The sequence below is a fragment of the Choloepus didactylus genome, chromosome 7 (assembly GCF_015220235.1).
Source record: "Choloepus didactylus isolate mChoDid1 chromosome 7, mChoDid1.pri, whole genome shotgun sequence".
NCBI classification, from domain to species: Eukaryota; Metazoa; Chordata; class Mammalia; order Pilosa; family Megalonychidae; genus Choloepus; species Choloepus didactylus.
The window spans coordinates 152,280,908-152,302,292 of NC_051313.1; the positions used below are offsets into that span (position 1 = coordinate 152,280,908).

At 34.6% G+C, this 21,385-nt stretch overlaps 1 protein-coding gene across 1 annotated transcript in view; it reads left to right on the plus strand.

Annotated features, from left to right (window-relative positions):
* GMDS (GDP-mannose 4,6-dehydratase) overlaps positions 1-21,385 on the plus strand; it is a 646,510-nt gene that overhangs the window by 144,020 nt on the left and 481,105 nt on the right. The window contains exon 4 of the mRNA XM_037844924.1: positions 226-335. Coding sequence (XP_037700852.1) covers positions 226-335 — 110 coding nt within the window. The remainder of the gene's footprint in view (positions 1-225; positions 336-21,385) is intronic.

A 21,385-nucleotide genomic window follows, 5' to 3' on the forward strand; every position in this document is an offset into this window, starting at 1 on the left:
CTACAAATCCTTTATAGACATTGGCAGCATATATAAATTTCTTTCTACTGTTTAGGTTCTTTAAGGATGACAGTTATATTCCGTTGCTCCAGGACTATCAAATAGAGCATTTCCGTTTTGACCCTGATTTTCAGACTTTCAAAAGATTCATTTAAATGTTGATATTTTAACAAATGGGGCTTATGTTGTTTTTGTCTATCTAACGGTATGTTTTTTAATCTGAAGACATGAAGTTGCACTATGGTGATCTCACTGATAGTACCTGCCTTGTGAAGATAATTAATGAAGTAAAACCTACAGAGATCTACAACCTTGGAGCCCAGAGCCATGTCAAAGTAAGCCATTTTCATTATCTCATTTTGCCTGGCTGAACTTCTGAGGTGTTCTGTATTTTACCATTTTCTGCTACTTTTTGACACAATACTATACACTGATCTTCATCCTTAAGTTTAATCATCAGTATTAGTTTGGATAGTAATGCATCCTGATAGAAATACTAATAAAATTTAAAATGTATTGACTATTTATTGAACAATACAATAAAATCTTACTGCTAACATTAAAATAGCAGTATTCATTTATTTTCGCTTGATCCTATATTCCTGAGCCGCACTTGGATGTGTTTTCTGCTGTGCCGAATCATGTTGCAAATGAGGTATTTTGTTAAAATGTTGGATGATGTAACTCAACAGAACCTCTATCTTGATATGAATTTTTGGTAGTGGTTGATATTACTGACTGAGAAAATAATATTTTTTGAGTCCCTATAATATGTTAAGATTAGGTGAATTTACTCTTTTTTTTTCTGAGTGGTAGAAATCATTGTAAGAAAAGCTCTTTATATTCTCTTTTCTCCTCACTGTGATGTAGCTAATGTTGAGGTGCTTTCCCTTTATTTAGATACTCTGGTTGCTTATCTAAATCTCTTTAGTTTTTCATTCTGGAACAAATCACAGTAAATCTGAGAAGCCAAGGTTTTAGGAATCTGTTTAATTCAGGTTTTTGTTGTCATGTCCTACTGCTCACTTGAGTGAGTGAAATCTAAAGCAAAGGATGATATGAGTTCTATTTAGATACTTATTCAATCAAGACAGTTAGTGGAGCTTAGAAATAAAGGCAAGTAACACTAATTAAACAGCTAAAAAAGTTCAGAAAAATCTATCAGCATTTTTTATTGTCTAATGAACTAATTCAGCAATCATGTTTCAGGAAGTATTTAAGATGATTTGCTGTTAATCCTTATCCCCGACTTTAGGCAGATATACCTGTTTTAAATACCTTTGCTAGTTTAAGGAAGAATTGATGAGCTAGATCAAATGAAACCAGATGTCATACAAAGAGAAACATAGTCTTATGATTAATTTTAAATTTAAAAATTGAATTGTGAATCATTATAATACATTTTCCTTTAAAATATTAACGTTGAAGGATGATTGCATATATCAGTCAATAAAGATACTTCTCATTTTCCTGTGCCATCCAGGAAAAAGTTTTTTCTCGTTTTTAATCTATGATGATTCTGTTCTATATTAAGGTTTAAAATGTGGGCTGTGAAAGTTCTTTAGGTTAGAGAAGAGCTGTTTTTCTAACAGGCTTTAATTGTATTTTCTCATTTTGAAAGGGTACCTTATGCTTACTTTGCCTTTGAGATTATTACTCCTTCTTTCCTGTAGAGACACAGCAACTCTCTTTATCATTCCAGGAATGAAGACTTTATTTTCCCTGGTTGCAACAATCAGTCGATCTTACAAATTTTAATTCATCTGGTTGCTTCTTGACCTTCCTGGACAGCCATGAGAGTGTCTTCCAAACAAAACAGAATGTTTTGGAATGAATGCTCAGTTATTCAGTTTCTTTTAGATTATGAAGTTTTCTTTGTGATTGTAGATAATCACCTTTAGAAGCTATGAATTGTCATGCTGGGAAGATGCAGGAAATTTTATAAAGATGTATTTATAGAACAGCTTCCTCTGTCAATTTAAAATTAAAATGAGCCAGCCTTCTCCTTTTCTCCAAAGTGTAGTTCAATATTTTCCTTATTTGCAGTGAACCTAGTAATATTCGATTATCATTCTGGAGTAGTGATATTGTAAGTCTAGAAGGCGTAAGAGATCAAGTTCAATTCTTTGTAAGTTGCTATGTATGTAAAGATTTTTTTAATTATATTTTGCTTGCTATTCCTAAAGAAGGGATAATGGACAGGAACGGGGCTTAGTAAAATCAGAGTTTTGGTTTGTAGGTCATTTAATCCTTTAACAGATATTTGTCTAGTGCATATAATGAACAAGGTATCACACATGGTACAGTGAGGGTCACAGAGGTATGTAAAATCCGCTTGTGCTGTGGAAGATTTAAACTGTAGTGGTGGTGATGATGTGGTGAGTGCCTGAGGTGGGCACAAATACTTTTGAGTCTTTGGAGGAGGGCAAGAGAGAACTTCAGTATGAGGAGGTTCTGGTTGGAATCAAGGAGGAGGTGACTCTCGATCTGAGTTTTGAAGGAAATTTATAGACATAGGGGAACTGATAGTTGAGATGGAGGTAGTAACATAAGGGCAAGAGTCAGAAGTGAGAAAATTATGTGCATGTTTGCAAGGTGTGAGCGTTCTGGATGAGCTGAGCAGAAGCAAACAGAGGAGAAATGCAAGGTATGGCTGGTGGGAAGTTGGGCTGTATTTGGGCAGCCTTTGCAATGGTTTGAACAGGGAAGAAAGATTCAGAGATGAGTTTTACTGCCAGGAGACTAGAGGTTAGGGAGAAGAGTTGGGAAGCTGTTGTATAAAGATGACAGCATCCTGAGAAATGGGAAAGAGGAGGATTAAACAGGATACCTTGTAGGGTTAGATTACCCTGCTGACTAGATGCGGTGGTCAGGGACACTGCGTTTTTATGTTCAGAGGCCAGATAATTGATAGCACCAATACTAGAAACAGACTTTTCTAAGAGGGACTGTTTTGGGGTGGGAAAGGGGAGATTAGAAGTTCACTTTTGGATAGAGTCTACTGGCTCTACTGGATGGACATTCGAGTGAAACAGTTCATCTGGTAGTTTAGAATGTGTTGTTAGGCTTGGGAGAGATTTGGGCTGTAGAGATGCAAATTCCGGTCTGGGAGTTGTCTGAGAAAGGGATAGAAGACCGGAGATGGAACCTTGGGGAACAGGGCTTTTAGAGGGTGGGAGGGAGATGAGGAACCACTTTTGACAGGAAAAGAGGAGATGGGGAGACTAGAGAATGGACTCGTGTCATGGATGTCAAGGAATTGGGCCATTTCAAGAAGGAGATGTCAACAGTGCTAGGTCCTTCAGATAAGTCAGGGAAATGAGGACCAGGAAAAGGCCTTTGGCTTTGGCAGGTAAGATAGAGATCATTTGTGACTTTAACAAAGAGTATTTTAGTGATGTGATAGAAGGAATTAGAGCATGGGGGTTTAGAAGTTCAGTGGTTAATGAGGGAAATGTAAATCAGGTGCATTCTTTTCTAGAGGTTTCCTAGTGGAAGTCAGAGAGAGAATAGAGAAAGTTTACCTCAGTGTCCACTGTGGGTTGCTGGGCCCCCCTTCACTTTCTGATTCATTACTTGCATTTCTAGGACATGTGCAGGGGTTGGTGACGCTGGCCTGGGGACCCTACTTTGAGAAATACTGCTCAAATGTTTCTGATTTCGTGGCTTATCTGTATATAATATGTTGCCTTCAATCTGTTCTTAGGCCTTCTTCCTTTAGTGCATCAACGTTTGTATGTGGAATAAAGTATTACTGTTACTTGCTAGTACGCCCACAATCAGGAATGATGAGAATGTGAAGAATCCAAAGAGAATCCAATGTATGTTTATAACAGAGTTCTTCACATTCGGAAATTCATTTTTTTTTTCCTGAGCAGTCTGTGTAGTCTGTGAGAATAAATACTTCTTAGGTGCTCCTAGCATTTTAGTATTTTAGAGAAATAGTTTGATTGCAACCACTGTAAGAGTGTCCTTTAAAAGCCTGTGTTCCATACCACTGTTTATGCTGTGATCTAGTGACAGATTGATTCTCAGTAATGGAAAAAGTGCGAGGGGGATGATGGCAGTTGAGTGATAACGGATAACAGCCTGCTCTCCCTCCAGCTTGCTGGGGCACTTTATTCCCTGCCCACTCCACAGTGCTGCACATTGGGTTTCAGTTGTCTGCCTTTTTTTCTCTCAGGTTGTTAGGTGATTAGGAAGGAGAATACATATTTTCTTCTTTATAACTAACATCTCCATAATAATTAGCTTTGTAGGATTTACTATATTCACAGACAACAGATTTTTTTTTAATCAAAAAAAAAAATATTCTTTCTGACAGTGGAATGCTTGCAATAAGGTTAAATCAAATAAATTTCTTCTTATTATTTGGTTTGGTGTTCTATTGAAAGAAGGTTCTAATATTAGCATGTTTTGTGTTTAATTTTGAAACCGTGACTTCTAGACTGGGCATTGTTTGTGTTGGCTTCTCTTTGTGCAGAATAAAGTCTTCTATCACTCTCACTTCCAGTTAATTTGATGTGGGCTATGGAATGCTAAAAGTAAGGAAAATAAAATAATAGGAAGTTGGTCTGGTTTCCTGTAGGAAACCAATGAAGATGAAATTGGTTCTTGGAATAAACCCACAGCAGTCTGGGAAATACTGACTGAAGACATTTTTCTGAATCATAAACAGAAAAATTATGACTCATGAAGTAGGTCATTGAAAGGCTGATTTGATCTTATGTGGGAGAAAGTGAGAGATGACTGAAATGTACTAGTTATTAAAAGCAGTTAAACCTAGCATGATGACATCACCCAAGTAGGAACAAATTATCCAACATGTAGTCCTGCCCATTTTGCTGGAGAAAATGTTTTGGAGCCTGCTTTTATTTATTTATTTATTTTTGCTGAAAATAGTTTTGTAAATGATACTTTTTCAGTACTTTTGTATTTAAATTTTTTTATCTGTTCAACCTTCATTATTGTCACGGTTTGCGATTTTTCCACTTTTTCTTACAACTTCTTTGGTAATTTTACGTCATTAATGAAGTCATAGTATTGGACAAGACCTTTATATAGTGAATCAAGTCCAGTATTACGCCTTCTCCCCCCCAATGTCATGTTGGAATTGCGTTGATTTTTTTCAGAGAAATGAAAATTATACAATCATGGAATGTTAGAGTTGGAAGGAACTTTAGAAGTGATTTAATATGAATTCTCATTTTTACAAATGAAGTCACCTGCTCAATGTCATACATCTGGTTACTGGCCAATCCAAGACTAGAACTCAGGTCTTTGTATTCTATAATTTATTTTAAGGGCCACCCAAGAGAAAAATGATCTCTACTAGTAATAATTTTAATGTAAGAAAGTCCTCATTTTAAGTGCTTTCTTTCCCCACATGTGTAAGTTTCTTCTTAAGTTCTTTTTTTGTTTGTTTCCCTTCTGTCTTTAGTGGAGGCAGGAAGCCACTTACTCTTCTCTTTTTAGTTTGAGACCATTATTAAGTTTTTGAAGACCATTATTAAGTCATTCTTTAACTTTCTTTTATATTGGATAACTCCATACTTTTTACTCATTTTCAAACCCTTTATTTTTTATTATTTTCTTTTAAATTCTCTTTAAGTTATTTGTTTAATTTTGTTTGATGATAACTAGGATGGTGCATTGGGTTGTATGAATGGCCAGGAGGTCAACTAGGGCACCGCCGAGTGGATGGGGGACCTGGAGCTTTCTTACAATTGTGGTATGAGGACCGTTTGGCAGACTCAGAACACAGAAGCCCAAAGGGGCTGAGTCTAAGCAGTTCTCATGCTGGGACTTCAAGCTCAAGAAGCTAGTGAAGGAGCAGAGTTGATTGTGAGCCAAGTGGCTAGTCTAGTGGACTGATGCCAGGTTAGAAATGGGGAGAGATGAGACAGAAAAGCCAGTTCAGGGAATGAAGTTGGAAATGTCAAGCATGGGAATTAAACCGCTAGCCCTGGGAAAGGGCCCAAGCAATTTAATGCCCTGAGTTAAAGAATCTTTATCTCCAATGGCTTTTTTTCTGGCTGGTCCTGAGAATTGAAATTTATGGCTTGATAACTAACCCTCGTGTTCATTTCGAGGAAGCCTAAACCTATTGGGGTACTTTTCATGGAGCGGAGAGGGGCTGGGTAACTAAATAGATTGGGAAAATTGCATTGTGGTGGGTAAAGGGCAGGTGCTTGGGGTTGAACATCTGGTTAGTGCCTGACTAACCCAGTTTTAGAACAAAATAGAATTGCAGCAATGTGGCCCTGTAGTGCGTAATCGTAACAAGGGTAGGAGGTGGCCTATTAAACCCAGAGCAAAACCGCAGAGAAGGACTGTTCTGTGTGCTTGCTCATTCATTTATTTGTTTTGGATCCTGGGGAGTCTGCCTGAGGTGAACAGAGTAAGACAATAAGGAATAGGCCAGGAGCACAGCTACTGCTGTTAGAATACTGGGGGACTAGGCAGAGTGGAGATCTGTCAGACTATGATTCAACATAGGTTTGGGTCTAGCCCCATACCCCACATGGCTCTATTTTAGACTTCATTAAGTCCAGTTGTGTAAACACCACCTATCTGCTCAGCTTGTGCCTTTTACCAGGTGCTGTGCCCACAGCATGTGGTAGGGGAGACACAGAAGGAAATACACGGATGCAAACATTGTGACTGACATTATGGGAGAGCAGTTCCACCGTGCTGGGGGCAGAGAGAAGGAATGTGTTCACGAGAGACCATAGGGTAACACAGGAGTTATTACCTCAGGGGTGCATTCAGAATTCTTGGGACACATTCTAAACTCCATATCCCAGGCCCACCCCAGACCTCTGATCGAGAATCTCTGGGGAGGTAGCATGCCATGGCCCAGTGGTCCAGCACTGGGCCTTGGGGTTCTCCCTGGGTTCTGATCCTGGCCCTGTCACATGCTGACTGTGCGATGTGGGGCAGGGCACCCAGCCTCCTAAGCCTCCGTTTTCTCATCCATACATTGACTACTGCTTGTGGTGTGGTTCCTCTCAACATGCTTCTGCCCATGGACTTTTGCACTGGCTCTTGACTGTGACACTGTTTCCAAGTGTCCACCGGTCTCATGCCCTTAGCTTCTCAGAGGAGCCTCTCCTGGGCATTGCAGCCCAGCTCATGGTGAAAGAGCAGGCTAGCAAATGCATGAGGTAGGGAAAGGGGAATGGAAATGGACATTAGCTATTTTGCCTCCCCACTTCTCTAATCCCAGGTGCTGTTTGCTCATAATTTAGGCTAAAGTGAGGCAGAGTGTCCAGAGAAATGGATGACTCAGGTTACCTTGTAAAATACCGGGCCATTCCTTGTTGGTTCTGTCTGCGAAGGAGGTCTGCTGTTTGAAATTATATGCAAGAATGTTTTCCTCATTCAAATGCCTGTGTTCCTGCCACTTAAATGTTAACTTGTTATGACATATTATAAAGGAGGAAATGATGTTTTGGACGCTTTGTTATTTATTAATTAGAGCCATAGAATTCTGAGGGGGAAGAGATCTTGGTGGTGAGCCAGCTCCAGCCCCCTATTTCCTCAAGCGCCTTGCCTACAACTTCCAGTAGGTGAGGGGCAGAGCTGATTAATTAGGGTAGAGCCCAGAGCTGATGCTACTTGATTTTCTTTTCCTAACACTAAGCTAAGAAGACCAATGGGGAAAGTGTCATTGAAATATGAGGGGGAGCTAATACCAAGACTCTGATGTTTGAACTTTCACTTCTTTTGTCATTCCCACCATTTACTACAGTGAAACAAAGTTTTGGTGCAGTAGGCTTGAGTTGAAATCTTTTTTTCCTGTGGTGGAGAGAACTGGTTATAATTAATACCAGATGGGTAATGATTGCATAGCTGGGAAGATCCCCAGATACAATAGTGCAAAGTGGAATTTTAGCACATCGATGATCCTAAAATAAAATTAGTGTATAGGGAAAATAGAAGCCCACAGTGCTACTCAGCAGGAGTAATCACAATTTTGGTTAGGATAGTACAGTTCAATTCAATATAAAAGTTTTTATATTGAGTGCTTATATACCTGTGCTAGTGTGTAAATGCTATGGGAAGCTAATAATATTTGCTACTCATGGAATCAGAAAGATTGATAGCTTGATAATTAGACTGAGCAGTTCCTTCCTGTTTGTATAGTTATTTTTTTTTAGGAAATTGCTGAGCCAGTTATATGACTATAATATCAATTAACCTACACTCTAAGATTGTAAAAAAGTATTTTCACTTTAAATACTGCACATACATTTTTGTGCACATATTAGTGTATACAAATCATAACTCCATGTTGGGTCTATGAAGATAATGTATTTTGCTTAGTAGATTTATAAAGTATTATAGGCTTTTATATTTTATGAGGTTTAAAATTTATTCTTATATCGTCATGTAATTTTTATATGTTCTCAGAGCAACATAAAGTCACTCTAGGTTGTTGGTAAACTGTTAATGTTGAAACTATGAAGGTGCAATATGGGCAGAATGCTTTCCTTGGTGTAAACAGTGAGGGCGACTCTGAGAACCTGAGGATTAATAAAATGCGTTTGTGTTTAAACCTAATATCCATCCATACTGTAATGCCCCTGTTCTGGAAGAATTAGCCCCCTTACTGGGAAAGTGAATAGGTAAATGGAGCAAATTCTAGGTGCCTTTAACCTGTGTAGACAGACGACTTGATGGTACAGATCTCCAGCACTCAAGCAGCACTGCATTTTTGCTTGTTTATTTTATTGTACAAACCCCCATTTCTTCCTGTTTGATTCTGTTGTCCCCTCACCTGGGCGGCACAGTCCCTATGGCATTTAATAAAGTGAGGACCACTTTTATTTCTTATAGGGCAAAATTGCAACACAAAACCTTTTTCATTTTATGGTTTAATGTTTATGTTTATAGTGCATAAGCTCCATTAATATCAGTATGCCTAGTAAGTTCCCTGGTTCTGAGGCAGAAATTTAGCATTTTTTTATCTTACAATCGTGAGGGTAAGGAGGGAGTATACACCGTCGGTGGGTGACTGTGTGTCATCTGGGTCAAATTCTTCTTGGAAGCCTGTTATGTATTTGAGCAATTGAATTCAAATCTAAAACCACTTAAAAACTCCTTTATAGTCCATTAAGGATTTATATGAGAGAGAACACTCTATGAAAGTTCTCCTCTCCCTGTTCAAACAGATTGTTCTATTTTATTAGATCTAGGTGGTACTGTAATTTTGATAACAGCTAATAATGTTTGGAATTTTGCTTATAATTAGTGGACCACACAAAGGGATTTTTGTTGGATTTTTCACCATTGGTACATTTACAATAGCAACTTGTTTACTAAATACAATCCTAAATATTATTTTTTACCTTTTAAGCTGAAATTAATGCAACTAGCTAAATGCCCAAGCTAGTCTTAGTATCTATTTATAGATATATTTATAAACACAAATGGTAAACAAATAGTAAATCAGTGAAGCTATTGTGAAATTTTTTGTTTTTGATTTTTAATGATAAACGGAAATCTTTTTTAGGATTTCCAGTTAGATTAGAATATGTAAGTAGTATAAAATAAGATGCAGAAATAAGTAATATCTTGTTTAATTACCACTGTTAGCTATACATGCCCCTGTCTTCCCAAAAAAGGTTGTGTGAAAATTTAAGAAATTAAAGTTTACTTCTTTTTTAAAAGACCTAATAGAGCTTGATTAAAAAAAAAAAAACAGGTAATTATATGATAACTACTTTATCCTTGTAGTTCAAGTGGGTTTTTAAAATTTGTTTTATTAAAGTTGGGTATAGTACTTGTGTCCCCAAGGAATAAATTATAAGAACATTGTTTTAATTTTTTCAGATTTGCATTCTTGGAAAAATAACTAGCATCAGAGATTAGTAGGTATTATGTTACTTTCTGTAATAATGGCATGATGTGTGCATTGTTTGGGGATGTTAATTAAAAAATCATCCACAATGAAATTGAATTTGCTTTATTTACAAATAAACTATGCATCAAGACTTGGTTTGACATGTTAAACTGTGCTAAGTTGGTCATTAGAATTAATTTAGACCAACACATATTTAGAAAATGTTTTCAACTCAGGTATAGTTATAGTGTTACTAACACTATAAGATTAAAGTGAAATGTTTACCTGAGATTAAAAACCTTGTATTGCTAGAAGTTGTATAGTTATTATAAATGGCAGTTGATATAGATGAGGCAGCCAGTTTGAGCTTTTCGTTTTTATTTGGTACATCAGGGAATGAAACCTTTTCCTTACTGAGCCTCTTTTCCATTCTCACCCCCATACATTTTATTGGTGTTATTTTTTAACAGGAAAAAGCCTTTTAGAAATTAGTGGTCTTGACAAAATAAACCTTTAAGGAGTATTTTTTTTTAGTACTATTAACACATATCATCAAGTCCTGATTATAAATATCAATCTTTGCCTTCACTATGTAGATTAATTGTTCAGTGGTGTAGTAGTAGACAGATTTTTACTTTTAGGTTCCCATATGGATTCACACTGAAGTGTTGTTGTTGTTTTTGACAGTGACATTTGTCAGGACAATTCAGAACCAGTATGGTCAGTGCTAAAGAGGAGGCTTAGAGGCTCTCTAGCATGGTCTAATATTTCCTTGTCTTCTCTAGAAAAGAAGCATTCAAATGTTTAACAGTTGATTATTAGACTACAATATTTGAATTATTGGTTGTTTAAATCTATTTGCTCTATATTTAACTTTATGTTAAATATTATGAAGGTATTTTGGCTTAGTGATCATTTTACCATATTTAGCAAGATATTCAGATCACAATTTTGTAAAAATTAATTCATTTGATTGAAATTATTTACTTAAATGACTTGAAACTTTTCAACTTTTTCTTGTTGCTTTTTCTTTTTCAATCATAAATCTGTAACTCTTTCCTAAAATGCACATTACCATATCAGCTAAAATTTATCAACAACAGTAATGGAAATAAAACTGCTTTTTGTTTATGTTAATATTATGTTTAATAATGTACCTTCAATACTCTATGTACAGTTTTGTAAAGTTACTTCACAGAGAAAGAAATAGAAATTCCTGGTTAGCTTATGTGTTTTGGTGAGGAAGCAAATTATCCCTGAAGCTTCCCTTTTTGTCTGAATTAGAGGCAGGATTTTTTCTGCGAACAGAGGAAAAGTTTCTGGGTCATGGAGGAGTGTTGTGCTCTTTTATACAAATAGATGGCAGCAAAGTGTTATGGACAATAGAAGTTCAGCCTCGCATAATGAAAGATGAGTGGCAGTGTAAACTGAGTTGTATCAACGTAGCTTTGTATGTCCTGCAGTTAGACATGAAATAAGAAAGAAACCTACTATCGATAACCTAAGAGTATAGGAGGATGAAGAGGACTATGAGAAGCTATATAGTACATTGAATTTCTGGACAGATCCCAGGTGGGAAAACGTAATCTTTTAAGGTATGTCATCTACTCATGCAAGATGATTGAAATCAGCTAAGATAATATGCATGTCAAAATGAAGAGACGATGAAGGGCTAGGGGGTGGTAGGGAGAGAGAGTAAAAGAGAAAGCACACACAGGCTGGTCCTGGGCTGCTGCCTGTGGGCACTGCAGAGCTTGGCCTGAGTGTCTCCTTAGTGAAGCAAGTTACCAAGAGGAAGTCAGTCCATGAATCGGGCAAACATTCCATGGGAACATTTGCTCAAATGTCAGCGTTTTAGAAAATGGAACTGCAGTCTATTATGTTCCAGTCCCCACACTGGATTTGCTATTAACTGCACAAGTACAAATCTATTTCTTCAGAATGCTTTTGCAATTATCAAGTCATTTTATGTCTTAATTAGCATTCCAACCTAATGACACAATCACTATAAAAGATGATAGTCATCATTATAATGAGTGTCTGCTTCTGAGGACTTCCCTGTGACTGCTCACAAATTTCCAAGGTAGTTTTCAAGTTTCAGCATTGACTTTGGTAAAATCACAGACATGAGGATCTAATGAAGTAGAATCATATTTATGAGAAACCTGATATAAGGAAGAGAGTTATAAAAAAGCAATTTGTGACATGTCGTGAATTATGGAGTCACATCAATTTTTTACTATGTATAAACATAATAAGGGCTTCTTAATACCAACTAAAGGAATGCTGCTGTTGTTCAGGAAAGCATTTCCCATACCCCTGTTCCCCCACACCCCCACCATTTTTCTGATGTACTCTCAAGCGATTTAGTGGCTCAGACTAATCTCTGTGACACAAAATTGATTCTAAAGGTGTGTATAACAACTTGCTTAAAAGCAGTATCTGGCAAGTCTCTCTTGTGACAGCAACTTATTTCTCACATAATTATTTTCTTAGTAAATTTGATATCTTAACAACCCCTTCCCTCATTTCTTGGTTCAAATAATAACACTTAATATAATTTATTTCTCATACTTAATCAAGGCTTACTTGAGAGTATTGCCGTTCCCTCTCTGTTTCAACCAAGTGAGGTTAGAAGGGAATGTGGTTTGCAAGGGTGTAGGGTGGTTTCCAGCATCATTTGCTGTGTACTGTAATGGGCCTCAATGTTATTTTAATGAAGCATAAAACATATTCTGGCTGCTGCTTGTTACTTATTAGTGATTAAATGGTTATACTCTGTCATATAGCAGTAGAAAAAGAAGATACATATACTTAGTTTTGCCGGTTTAAACGATACTGTGTTCTCTTCAATTTGTATGCTCAGATAGGTCCATATTACTCTAATTTTCTTAGTACTATGGGCTGTGTAAACAACAGAACTAAAGAAAGTTTGATTCCTAAACATATAATTATTTTATAATATTCTGAGCTTTAGATTTAATTAATTAAATGGAATTTTACAAGATCAACTTTTGTTACCATACATTTGTTGAAACCAGAGTATAAGATGTTCTAATTATTAACAATTATATATAAATTTCTTTATAAATAGTTATTGAAATATCTGATGTATCTATTGAACGGTTTTAGATTAACGTATGCTGTCTGAAAACAAACAAGTTTTTACCAGAATATAATGTTTTGTGGCTGACTGCGTACTTTTTCTTTTACACTTCCCCCTCTTCTTTGGCAGTTATTATATTCAGTGGGAGATTATTTATGTGACCTTTTCATTGCCGAGGTATTGCAGTACCACTTCCTCCAACTGCTTGGTTTTAAAAGAATCGAGTCTCAAGTAGACAAATCTAGGTGATTTGTTTGCTTACTAACAGAAGAACATTGTTTTAAAATATTTTTTTGCCAATAGATTGATTTTCTTAACATTAGTACTGATATTTCAATTTTCCTTAATAAAATTATGTAAATATTTTGCACAAATAATCAAATATTGACTAATTTAATTTTTTTCAATTTGCCTAAAACCTTTTAAACAGAATTTTAACAAGGATGAACTTTATAAATAATTTTTTCATACTCTTTTAAAACTAGAAAAACAGTTTATTTGCGTTATAGAGGTCTTTCAAAAAATTTTTGGTACTTCATAACCAATTTTTACATTTGTAAAATGGCTTAATCTCACAAAGCCTTAGATATTTAAAATTTTTTCCACTATGATTTAATAATAGCTTAAGTAGTGCTTGTTCTGAGTATATTGCTTGTTAACCTTCATGTAATTAACTAAGTGGCATTCCAGTTGATCATTGAAATAGAATGCACTCTATTGTTTGGAATTATACTGCCAAAATATTTGTATTTATAATTCTTAGGTTTTCTTTCTTACTCCCAAGTTATGCCTTCTTTTATCTTAAAATGTATTAATATTTTAAGAAATTTTTCAATTGATAGATGAGAAAGACTGTAATTTCAAAGTATGTTTTCTCATGTGTCTATTATTTTCATGAAGTACTCATAATCAGTGGAAAAAAATTTACCTTCATGTAAATGCCCTGAAGTCCAATTTGGGCCCAAAATTTATCCTTTTAAAAATTGCTTTCTTTTATAGGTTGTATTTTTATCATAGAAGTGAACACTAAGGTTCATAAATGTATTGCTCATGATTTGTATTCTTTGAGGACATAGGTTTTATATACTCTCTCATTTTATGGGAGATTCTTTTATAGCTGTAGTTTCTCTCTTTCTGCCTCCCTGCCTCTTTCTTACATTGTTCCTGAAGATGCTAGTGATCAAGTTGAATATCTTATGGGATGTTGATGATGACTCTTGGTGCAATTTTTTTGGCACAGGATCCAAAGACTAACTAATCCAGAAAAGACAGTTACAAAAGTATCCAAAGAGTGAAATATTAGCTTGTCATTTTTTCTTCAGTTTTCTCTTTTGACAAGTTTCATTGAAATTTCTTTTTTCTTTTTTGTGTGTGTTTTCTATCATGCTAATTCTGAAATAATTTATAGATATGTCGTTATGGATGCGACCAACATTTCAGAAAAGAAGTATTTTAGTTGGCAACAGATTTTAGTTTGTAAACATCCTAGTTACATAGGTAACTAGTCAGAGATTTTTAATTGCAAACTAGTAAGAATTTATGCTTTAAAATCTGGCAAAAATTTCATACACCTAAATTAGTACTTTCAGTAAAAACTTTTTAGAAAAATTTTGACATCAAGCATTGCCACTCAAAACAAAATCTCCATATTGCCAGTGCTCATGAAATATTTAACACAAACATAGCAGCTTAATTGTAGCTTCTTTCATAATAAAGTAGAAGTTGACAAATGACTTACCTTACTCATTTTCTTGTATTCTTACAGAAAATACTAATACAGTTGAAAACTTGTAGTAAAATCAGTTCTCTGGATAAGAATTACATTTTTTATGTGTAAAACAACAACAACAACAATAAACTTCTGAGATTTAGTGCCTACCTTAATTTTTCAGGGACTCTTTTCATATTCCCAGCTATAGTAATCTTAGTTCCAGATGTTAGCATTCAATATTTTGTGTAATGTTTCAATCACATTTTTCTTTGTTATTTTTTAAACCATTAACTCTAGTATCTGGTACCATATATATTATATGGGTTTCTCAGTTATATAGATTTTGTTGTTATCATTTACTTATTTGCAGTCCTCTATCTGTATTAGTCAGAGTTAAACTAAAGATGTATGTTTGTTGCAACATTTCAAATCCCTTACAGAATAATCTGTAGTTTATTTAAATTGGATCAGGGTTTTAGATCTTTATGAATAGAGCATTATAAAGTTAAATAAAACAGACTATGGCATATATGGATATCTTAATGAAACATCACTATAAAGAAGAAATATGATTGTTGCAACATTTAGGAGATTAGAAAAACATATAATTAAACATGGCTAAATACTAAAAATGTGTGTTATCTATATCAAAGGCATTTGTGATTAATTGTAAAGGAACTAGAAGGTGGACACATGAACTAAGGATTTCACTATGTTGACAAGTTTTATACATTTATTTAACCCAATTTTAATTGTATAATTATATTATGATTTAAGCCTCACTGATTTACATCTGTGACTGATATATTGAGATATAAAACCTGCTAAATACTAGTACAGGCTATTTTTTCTTTATGACGAGAAATAAAAGGAATTCGACTTTCAGAGTCCTTATAATCACATAAAGGAAAACTTCTGAACAAAACATGTATACTTTCAGGGCCTCAGTTTCCTTATCTGTAAAATGGGGTGTGGGGCTTTGGGAAGTGGGGACGAGTTAGGTTCTATGTTCTTCAACGTCTTTTCCAACCCTAAAATTCTATGATCATGTGATTTGTTTTTGCCAGTGGTATTATTATACCTATCATTATAAATTATGTGCCTTGTTTAATGTAAACGCAAGTGTTGATAAAGCCTAAGGAAAAAAGTTCAAACCATTTCTTTTGAAAACCTGTACTTTGGGGGAAGAATCAATGACTTTCTCAAGGAATATTTGAAATCCTTATTTAAACTAGGTTTCTACCTTTTTAAAATTTAATACACAACAGTGGAAACTGTGGGATGGAAAAAGCATTATACTCCATTTTGTCAGTAAGTACAGATTAAAGTTGAGTGCTCTGTAAGCTGATGGCCCTACTTTTGCCATGGGAATAAGTCATCTAGAGAAAAATAGCGTGTGAATATTTTCTATAAAGTAGAAATTTGAATGGTTAAAATAAATTGTTTTTCTGAATAATCCATGCTGATTTTTCTTAAATGTAAATATATATGTGCATTTCATAAATTAATTCTGAGGTATATAAATGAATTTACGTGACAGTATTAATTTGTTTCTACATTGAGCTGTAGTTATTATTTCTTCATATCCTAAAATTTACAGACAATTTCAGGAGAACCTATTGTGCCCCAAAATTTCTCTTCTGGGAATAATAAACAAACAGACCTATTTTTATGCCCTGAATATATTGAAAATATTGAATGTTCAGGCTATGGTTATGGAAACTCAGCTTCTAAATCTTGAAAGAAACTTCATTGAAGTACAACTTTCTAGGAATTTCAATTTAATGAATTGCTGTTGCTTTTTCGGTGTGGGGTTAAATGAGTTTGTTTGGAGATGTAGTTAAAGTATATATTTAATTTATAGAATAATATAGTTTGTCTATTACCAAACTAAATGTGTGCCCTACTAAATGTGTGCTGTGCCAAATGAGTGTTTATAACCCAAAATACAGTGGTTAAGCATAAGTGATGATTTTATAGAACAAAAAAAAGTTTTAAAAAAGTATCTTTAAAATATAACATTATAATTTTACTAGCACAATCCAAATTCATCATCTGGTAGAAAAAAAAATTAAATGTTCCAAATTCCAAGGTGTTTTTTTTTTTTGCTAATTTTTTTATTTGAATAAGGAATTGTTTATTCCTAGAGAAAAGTCAGAGAAAAATACTACATTCTAATAAAAAAAAAATGCCTTTTCCTCTTAAATATATCATTGTATTTAAACATTGTATTCTCAAACTAAAGACACCAAGATTATAACTAGCTTAATTCAATTATTTTAAAGTTGTTTGGATCTTTTTTGCAACGTAGTGGCATTTCATGCTTTCAAGGTGGCAAAATTGTTCATAAATTGGTTTAAGCTCATTATTAGTCTTATTTTAACCCCAATTAAGGCATTCCTAAAATGTTTACTCTGAGCTTTTTATAAGTTTGCTTATATGTCCTGTGGAAATTAAAAAAAAAAAAATTGCATATGGATTGGTGTAAGTGTAACTCAAATAATCATAAAAATTTAGATTTTCTTTACCTTTCTTCTGTGAAATTGCTATAAAAATTTAAGAATTTTTGTAAATGAAATGATAAATAGAAATTCTTAGATTGGTCTTATCATCATTTGTTATCTACAATAAGTGCTAAAATTTTTCAAATATATTACTTTATTTGTATAACTAAACTTTCATTATTCAAAGATCAGTTATATAGAAATAACTTGTGTTATTTCTTAGTATCATCCTAGCTTAGATTTGTTTTCACTTACATAAGGAAATACTTAATCAACTTTATGCTGTGTTTTCTCATGTTTTTGGTAACTTATTGAAGTTTTTTTTTTCCTCTTTAAACTATAGGATTAAACTTCTAAACTGCCTGAAAATTAATTATACACTGTAATTAATGATTAAAAACTTATTTATTTGTCATATTGTTTTCTTGTTGTCCCTATCCTAACCATCTAGTCTAGAGATTGCCTTTGTATAACTGGAAGATCCTAGTGTAATTCCTTCATTTTACAATGAGATAACTGAATCTCAAAGAAACAAGTTCCTTACTTTTGATTGCCCTAGGTCAGACTAAGTAACGTGGGGCAGAACTGGGCCCAGAGTTATGGTTTTCTGACTCTTTATTCAGAGTGAAATCTTCTCTACCCTTGCCTCTCACTTGCTGTGTCAAAGTATGACATGGATAGATTGCTTGGAATTCTTTCAAAGCCTTTCCTGTGTAATGATGATGGTGAAGATTTCAAGCATTTGTCAGGGACCACTAATACATGTTGTGACAGCAGTTTAAGGGGGGAGAAAGTGGATTTATTGCTAATAAAACATTAAAACCCTTATATTTAAAGCCAAACATAATTTACATTCAGTTCACCCCTCACCGCCTTACCTGTCTCTTTTTGATTTAAGCAACTACCCTCTCTTCTCCACTGCATTCGTCCTCCCTCCTCCTAATCATCCCCCACACCGCCACCCCCTTCGTAGATAGGTGGTAAACGCCGGAGGATGTGAACTGAGTTGTTAACTAAAGACTTTGACTAGAACCATCTGTTTTACTCTCTTTCAAAAATAATACGCTAGGCATTATTCCATGGGCCTTTGTGTATACAATCATCTACTACAATAAAATATGAAAATGCGAAATTTTCATATTCTGAAAATCCAATGATCTGTAACGTCCTATTTTGGACTTTTGGGTATTACATTTCTTTTATTCATTTATTAACTGGATCTTGCAAACTTGTGTGCTTTATTTTTACTTTTCCTTGCAAATAGCATTATTTTCCCGTGTATTTTGCACAGTATGATATCATCATGATGAAGGCTGTTAAATAGGTTCACATTGTCAATTTTTTCATACATTTGTCTTTAGTAAGTATTTTTTTTTTGGGGGGGGGGGAAGACCAAAAAAACATGTACCTTATTCTTCAAATCTTCAGTATATGGGTGTTTTTAAATATAAAACTAACAATCACTACCTTAGATGGTCTCCAGATGCGCACACACACACACACACACACACACACACACACACTCTCCCTCCCTCTCCATACTTACAACTGAAATATATGATCTTCAATGTCTTCTCTCCTGGATTTGTATTTTTTAATGACCTAAAAGTTGATGATGGCTTTCTGTGTCATGTATTCGTTGTGACTAGATGACTGGATTGGGATTGTAATGGGATAATAGCTTCGGGATGGTTATCAATCTGTTTGAATTGGAAGCCTCCCTGTTTGACACAGGTCAAATATGTTTTTATTGTTCCCAGTCTAGTGAGAATTGTTTTCTTTTCCTCCTTGTTCTTGATTGCTATTAGAATTATCAAGTAAATGTGAAATTCATAGCTAGAGAATCTGTTGAAATATTTTTTAGAACTAGCCATGCCTTGCTCTTTATGACTTTTGAATTGCACTTGACCTGGTAGTATTGTTAGCCAACTTGTCATTTTCCACAAAATGCCAAACCATTGATGTAGCGGTTTCTACTACATCACTTAACATTAAGTTTCTTATTTCTGAAACAGACACAGTGAATGTTTCCCTTATTGGAGTTGTGCTTAATCTGCTCAAGTGTGCAAATGTGTTGTGTTTTCTCAAAACATAAATAAATTCTAGTAATAAAAGAAAAATGAGTTAAACATATGTATTTTTATTTGGAAATAAAAAAAGGTACTCTCTATACAGATACGATTCTACTTCAAGACAACTGGATGCATAAAGAACAAATTAAATTAGGATTATTGATATTGTTAAGTATAAAATGAATACGAAATAAATCATTTGTGTTTTTTTTTAAATAATCTTTCCATTTCACTTTACTAAATCTTAAAATCTAGGTTTTTTACTCATAAACTGGGGGAGAGTTATATAATGTCATAGTTACATCTCTGGACTTAATAATGTACTCTCTTTATATGGTTCTTAGATATTCTGGTGTTCATTGATAAAACGCCTTTTTCTATCCTTGGTCCATTCCGTTTTCTACTTTTTAATTGCTGATTTGTAGGAGTTCCTATTAATCATCAGTCAGTAATAGGTGTTGTGAATATATTCTTCCAGTTTGTCACTTTTTTGGTAGCTTTGTGTGTCCTTCACGAACATAAATTTTGAATTTTGTTGAAGTCAAATCCATTATTTTTTAGTGCTATATATATGACTTGTTTAAGAGATCCTCCTTTATGCTATGCATACTTTCTTTAATTAGGTTCACAATTGCTGGGAATCTTTCCGCTTCTTTAAAGTTGTCATCTAGTATGTTAGGTATATTGTTGAAAAGCTTCATATACTAGGATCAAATGACCATTGGAGGTCAGACCAAATGACTTCCAAGGTTCCTTCTGACCCCACAATTCTAAGATTCTGTTATAGATAGATGAAAAATAAGATGTTGAGTGGAGTAAAATGTACATACACCAAATTTGTTCATTCATAGAGAATTTGATTTACAAGAAATACACAGTAAGTACCATTAGGAGAGGACAAACTCTTCTGATTAAACTCTGTCCCAATTCTTTCTTACCAGTTTGATTCTTTTATTTCGCACTTATTGAAAAACTCATTTAGATTTATTGAGTCATAGACTTGTTTCATATTTTACTCTTATGCATATATCAGAAAGCAAAATGAATTGGCTACTTTTCAAGAAAATGTGGAATTGGAGACATTCCTCCAGTGACAAATATTTTCTTAAATTATTACCAAATTTGTGCCCCACTGTATTTTTAGTTCCTTTCTATATATGATGTCTTTTTTCTGTGAATACCCAATATGTATAATGCCCCCAGTGCATGTTATTTAACTGAAGTGACAACACCGAGAACAGACTGGGTCAGGTCTGTACATGTCTAGTCGGGTCGACTACAGCATGTCCACTGCTTGGCTGACTGTACTTGTAAGATGTAGTTTGACTTCAGAGGTATTAACATCTGAAAAAAATTGTAACGCTAGGTGCATGTGTTTAGTGCTTTGAGGGAAATGTGCCATCTGTTCCACAATTGCCAGATCAGCAGAGGAAATAACCATTTGTCTGATTCTCAGTAAGAAAACTATATAGAATTCTGTTTTAGTCCCAATGTTGTTAAAGTTGTAGTTCCCATACTGTACCTTAATTTAACAAATCATAGGCTCTAACAGCTAGAAGAGATTTTAAACGTATTCCCATCTTTTATATAGTGCAGGAATTTTTTCTATAGCTTCCCTGACTGTAGATACGAGTTCTTTCAGCTTCTGTTGGAACACTCAGTTCGGAAATGGGGAGCCTATCTGCCTTTGCAAGTGGCTCCTTCTGCCTTGGACTGCTTTCTTGTCAGAAACATCTTTTTGATATTGAAGTCAAATCTGCTTGTTTCCAAGTCTTGTTCATTGAGTGTAGCTATTCCCTCTGCCATGCACCCCCAAACCACACCCAGCGTGGCTACCCACTTTACATATGACTTCCACTGAAATATTTGAATATAGGATATGACCTTAAATCTGCTCTTCTTTTCTCTGAGTGCTTAGTTTGTTAATGTCCCTTATGGAGTATGGTGCTTAGTTCAGTATATGGAGCTCTGGGGACTATCACCTTCTATTTTCATGCAGTCTAGAATCCTATTTGCTTTTCTGACAGTCATTCCATGCTGTAGAGTGACAATTAAAATGCCCAGATCTTCCTCAGTTATTTGACTCTTTCATTAAATTTCCTTTTGCCATGCTTTTATAGTTTAATTTTTGTACTTTTTATAATA